This window comes from Brachypodium distachyon, chromosome 2, assembly GCF_000005505.3.
Source record: "Brachypodium distachyon strain Bd21 chromosome 2, Brachypodium_distachyon_v3.0, whole genome shotgun sequence".
Lineage (NCBI taxonomy): Eukaryota > Viridiplantae > Streptophyta > Magnoliopsida > Poales > Poaceae > Brachypodium > Brachypodium distachyon.
In genome coordinates, this window is record NC_016132.3 from 22,523,601 (window position 1) to 22,529,600 (window position 6,000).

General features: G+C 47.1%; 1 protein-coding gene and 1 non-coding gene across 2 annotated transcripts; one reads left to right on the forward strand and one right to left on the reverse strand.

Moving 5' to 3' along the window:
* Positions 1-728: 728 nt before the first annotated feature.
* On the reverse strand, positions 729-3,021 carry LOC100845898. Its single transcript, XM_003568355.4, has 3 exons — positions 2,364-3,021; positions 1,438-1,965; positions 729-1,252 (listed from the first exon to the last, which is right to left on the reverse strand). Exons 2-3 carry the CDS (start codon positions 1,759-1,761, stop codon positions 1,082-1,084), a joined length of 495 nt encoding a protein of 164 aa, XP_003568403.1. The 5' UTR covers positions 1,762-1,965; positions 2,364-3,021; the 3' UTR covers positions 729-1,081.
* A 2,688-nt stretch (positions 3,022-5,709) lies between these two features.
* On the forward strand, positions 5,710-5,791 carry TRNAS-CGA. The gene has a single exon. It is a non-coding gene; the product is annotated as a tRNA-Ser (tRNA).
* The last annotated feature ends 209 nt before the right edge of the window (positions 5,792-6,000 follow it).

The following is a 6,000-nucleotide window of genomic DNA, read 5'->3' on the forward strand; positions in this document are numbered from 1 at the left end:
CAACAACTGCTCAGTGTCTGAAACCAACCCAAGGACCTCTTTGGTTGGACTTAAAATTGCCTTTTGACTTTTGACTTATAAGTTACATAAGCATCTAAATAGTTGCTTTTAACTTTAACTTTTTGCTTATACCATCATCTAATAATATCAAGTTAAAAGCCAAAACAAAAAGCACATAATTTGATGCTTTTATAGTTTATAAGACAAAAATCAGAAAATAGTTTTAAACCCAACCAAACATGGCATAAACCAAGGGAAGCTTTTTTGGCCCAGCAAGGCCGTTTCAATTTCATTGCTACTCCGTACTTTTGTGATCAGCTTCAAGACTCGACATTCCCGAACTGATTTTTTTTTCAACATTCATGTGTGATTAGCTCTGAACTGAAATATGTCAAAGTGTATATTTTTGTTTGTTGTCAAGCTTCTGAAAAAAAAACACTGTGCTTTTGCCGTTTTTTCTTGGCTGATGCTTTTAGCTTCAGATCTGGAATTTTGATTGAGCTTAAACAGAAGCAGCAGCAACAGACGAGGAAACTAAGAGAGGAAGATGGCCACGTTTTTACAGGGTTTTCAGCAAAAAAATCCCAACCGTAGCGGCAGCAAAACACCCGCCAAACGCCCATGAGCCGACGTGTACGTGGTCAACGTGCCACGTAGGCGAGTCAGATGTGTCCGAGCAAACTTAGGATCTCGCGTGCATCACTTATCATAAAATTAGGACTAAAATGTTCAGTTTTCATAGTTTTAGGATTAAACTGACATTGTGACAATCAAAATAGGAACGGGGGTGTATTTACATACGTAAACAAACAGCCAAGCTCCCAAGCTCATATGATGGGAAAAGAGGGCTACAGCTTTACATTTTCTTTCTAGAGTCGGCTGCGGCTTTACATGGGAATCGGTCTCCACAGCCCAAGAAAGGACCAAGACATCTTTCTTTTTCAGCCCAAGACAAGAAGGCCGGCCCATGAAAGAAATTCAGAGCTTGTCGACACCACGAACATCAGGACTTTGGATCATCTCTCTCGGCGCTACAGCGTACACCAAGCACGTATCCGTCCATCGTGTTGAAGAGAGACGGTCACGGCGGCAGCAATGAATGCTGATGGCCATGATGGTGCGGAGGCCAACGCATCCCTTCTCTCGGGCAACAAGCGAGGAGCAGCGGAGCCGGCTGCGCCAGGAACGTCGGATACCGCTGCCCCGGCATCACCACCGTCAGGTCCAAGGCCACCACGGCCTCCTCCTCCATCTGCAAAACCAAAAACAAAAACAAATATCATCAGCTCGCGTGTAATTTTTCTTTAATTCTTCTTTTTTTTGCTACCACGGACGGACACGTCTGTCCTGCTGACAGGATGCACGTGAACCGAAATGCATGGCCACGAGCGTGCAGCCGAATTAATGCGCGAGCTCTCGTGTCTGAATCAATCTTACCTTTGGCGGAGGCGCGAGCTTGTCCGGTGAGCCGTGGTCGCGCGGGCCACCGGGGTGCCGGCCCGCGGGCTGCGAGTGCGACGACTGGCCATCTCCGTCTCCGTCGTGGGCCGCGGCGGAGGCCCAGCCGGGCTTGATGAGGTGCTCGAAGATGGCCATGAGGAGGAACATGGAGATGAGGATGGCGGTGGCCGCGAAGCCGAAGGAGATGGCGCTGGCGTTCGTGGACGACGACCCGAGCTCCTTCACGCCGTCGTCCCTCGCGTTTTCGCCCGACGACGGCGTCGCGTCCCCCATCCACGGCCTCCCCGCAAAGCCACTCATGGCCTGGGCGGCCTGGCTAGCTGATCCCAACCTTCTTGGGTAAATATATAAATCTTCACGGGGAGCTGGATTGTTGGAGCTCTCGCCTAGTACCTCGCAGAGGAAATGCAGGCACCGAATACGGCTGAGTTCATCATTATCTCCTCACTCCTGAGTCCTGACCATGTGCATGTGACGCTGCTTCTGGAGAGACGGTATCACGATCTACACGTGAAGAGAGGCAGAAAAGTTAAATGAAAATTGCAGGCGACTGGTACCTTCCGGTACATTTGTTTTTTCTCTTGCAAGATAAACATGTGGCAAACTTTTTTCTTTGGATAAGAGCCATGTGGCAAAAACTGATGAACTAGAACCGGAAACTATAATAATGTCATCACACCACGTATGCATTGGAATATTACACGGTTCTGTTGCTTCTTGAGTTTCTCCTGTTTTGGTTTCTGTCTCTCGTCAAGAGTAAAGCTGAAAAGCTTGCAGAAAAGGGAAGAAAGAGCAGGGAAACAGAGGAAGGACTGGGCTGAAACCCAAGCAGCGAACTACTCATTCTTGAACCCAGCAGGAGAAGTCAGGAAACACCTAAATTGCAGGCAAAAGAAACACACCTTTAGTACTCTCGCTTCGCTGCTGCCACAGCCAAGAACCAGCAGCAACTGCCTGTTTGCCGGCGCCTCATCCAAGTTGGTGTAGTATTTCCTGAATGCCAAGAACCCTACAAGATGAGCGATAGCTTGGCTGTCTCTACTTAAAGGGGGTTCTGATCTCTCCTTGGCCAAGGGAAAATGGTGGTGCTGGCGTTGTGGGGGTGGTCAAGAGGGAGAGGAACAAAAGGAAAAGATGGAAGAACAAAAAGAGCGTGGGGGCTTTAGGCTGTGGTGTGCCACCTTATACAGAAAACAAGAAATGATTTAAGAGATTCAACAACAGTTTGATGGGAGGCTGCCTGCCTACAAGAATGGTGCAAAAAACAATCACGGAATCATGTTTGGGCACCTCAAAAAGAGTGGCTCCTCATCCCCATACACACATCCTGTAGCGACCCACATGACCCTAGAACTATTGTGGTTTTGTAGCTGTAGTAGAGCAGGGCAGGGCAGGAGAGGCAGAGGAGGAGGGGCAAATGATTCAAAAGGGGGCAAGGAAAAAGGCAAAGGTAAAGAAAGAGAACGTAGGGAAAGCAGCACATAAAAAGAATAGAGGTCTGGCGTTGTGCAGGATCCCCAATCAGATATTGAAAGTCAGTGTCAATAATGCTGCGTGTCAGGTCGCTCAGGTAAAACGGCAGCCTCTACTGCTCCTCCTACTGAAATCGCATGGCGCCCATTTCTAGCACCGCATCTTCACATGTGAATCGTGATGTGACGTGACATCAGAATTGTTGGATTGATCTCCTTCATAGTGTTGAGAAATTGGCAATTACACGACATCATATTCAGAAATGGCAACATGGTTTTCTCGAGAAAAGAAGAAGAGGCAAAGATGAGGGAACCGAGATGGGAGGGAACTGGCGAAGCAAAGCACATCTCTTTGCTTGCAAGGGGAAAACACTCAAAGAGAGCATTTGTTTGTTGTTATGGGGAAGCAAGAGATGCCTCTTATTATTGCTAAGTGAATGTATGTGGCAGGATGGAAGGAGGAGGACAGGGAGGCATGGCCTCTTGAGGCTGCAAGGCAATCGGCCGGGGTCCTACGGCCAGACCGCTCGGTGGGTCATCTGCAACCACATGAGTACATGACCATTGTACGCTCAATTGTACATGTTAGACTCCATCTCAAACCCCTGATATAAGCATCACTACGGCTAGTGTACCAATAATCTTTAAAAGATAAATACACCGCATGGTCTAATTATCAGTATCACTGCAGGGACAGATGAAAGGAAACGAAGCATTTTAAGCAACTCTCTCTATGTACGGTTCAGCTAGATAGCGCCACTGGCCTGTCAGCTGTAGCATGATGCATAAGCATGGGTACAACAATGCAGGGATAGGCTGTCTCCCTTGCAAGGCAGGGACATGGCATGAGCCTGGTTGCCAAAAGAGTTGGAGGACGCATCTCCAACATGCCATTTAACTATGTCCGAAGAAGTAAGTGCCTGGTACCCCAGGCCCCCAACTCCTAACCAACATTGGACTGAGTTTTTGGATACGTATACTCATATAATTATATGTGCGTAGGGAAGCTATGGTATATAAACGAAAGCCAGTCAGTTTGATATGTTTTCTCCCGGCCGGATACAAGTCTTGGTCTTTCATTCTTCAGTTCCGAGGCTGATCTGAGCAGTAAGATACTCGAAGCCCATGCTTGCTTGCCATGCGCCAAAATCTCACCTAGGATACTCTAGGAGGCAGCAGATCCGCCAAAAAGCTGTTTCAATTATCAGTCGACTGGCTAATCTAACTCCTTCCACTTTTCTGCATGGCACTTGTTTCGCAACGTTGGTATCGCGCTCGGTAATGATTAGTGTATCTAGAACGGCTGCGTTCTGTCTACCAGTAAATTAAGTGAGTACATGGCCTTATATTATTGCCACACTTTGGGAAATAAAGGCAAGCTGGTAACCGATGATTAAGCATCCATGAAATTACCATGGGCAATAGTAAAGTAATACTGTTAGTTATAACTGATGATTAGGCTTCCAATGAAATGAACTTCCTTTATTTATTCAGAACAACTATTTTGAAAGTTAAATGGCCTTCCTTATGACAACATTATTTCTTTCTGTACACACTTGCTTTGCCCTGTCTCCTCTCCCTGAACAACATCTAGTCTATCCAGATAAAATAAGAAAAGTCTCCAAAGTGAGTAATTGCAGAGACAATTAAAGTGCAGCTTCCACTACTAAAAACCTTTGCACGCCATGCTTTAGCGTCGAGAGGGGTGGCTGGCGATCGAGGACTAGGCCATCGGTGAGGCCAATGAACTCCTTGCATACTTGTTTAGTATACTAATCTCAAGAACATACATACATACGCGTCCGTGCATCTGCAATCCCCTGACCAGTTTCCCTAGCTTCTTGGGAGTGTCGACTGATCCGTTGCAGACGTACTGCGAGTACCGAAGAGGCAACGGCATGGAGGAAAGGAGCCCAATTGTTAAAAGCAAATCTGATCAGTTTGGACTTCTTGCTCCAGCTTTATGCTGCACCACTACCCCCAACACAAGCAATCCTCAGTTCGGCCCTCCCAAGAAAAAAGGAAGGAAAAGATGACAAATTATAGGAAGGAAAGAAAGAGAAGAAGAATAATTCAGGTCATTTTGTAGAAGGGGAATTAATTAAAGGAGAAGGTTCTCGACATATAAGATGGGATTAACAATGATAATAACGCAAAGGCAAGGGGCATGACAGAATGACGTGCTAGGGAAAAGCCTGGACCAGATGGAGCCGGAGAGATTACAGAAACGGGGATTGGGCACATGCACGGAGGGGCTGAGACCTGAGAGGTTTAGGCGCGCGCAGACAGCAGGATTAGACCGGATGGGTTGGGCATTGAATCGGTTCTGAATTCCGCATACCTGATCATGTCAAACTGACCATGATTATATCTATTGCTTAATGCTAGCTAGTAGTAGCAGCTAGCTAGGACGTGAAATATTTTAGCGACGGGGAAAGACAGGGTCCGGTCTCTGTCGTGTCGCGCGCGCTCTGCCTTTTTACTCGGGGTCGAAGCTGAGGGACCGCCAAATGCATGGCGGGCCTCGCCCTGCTCCTCTTCCCCGCAACTTGTAGAGAAAAGAGACGAAACAAAAAGAACATGAAAGCGAAGGGTTAAGGTGACCACATTCACAATTTCACATACATGGAATAATTTTCGGGAAAAAGGTCTATACCCTGAAGTTACGAACAAGGTATTTGTAGTCGTAGAAGCCGTAGTTTTGGTCTCTGGATTTTGCAGGATTTCACATACCATCCAGTAATAACTAAGTTTATCTTGGTAAGTCTGCATAAAAGTCGATATGTCCGAGTGGTTAAGGAGACAGACTCGAAATCTGTTGGGCTTTGCCTGCGCAGGTTCGAATCCTGCTGTCGACGCTTTTTCTGTTTAATTTCCTCTCTTTTTTCTTCTCACGATGCGGAGAACTGCCGATCTTGCGCGACACCGTGCAATGCGAGGTCCATTTGGCTAGCACGGCCTTTCCCATTCATCCACGCCACTGCAGATGACCTTTTGTTCCGGCCTGGTCGTGTTACTTCGGCCTTCCTCCTAGTTCCTGAGCAAATCAGCATATAAAGGAACTGGC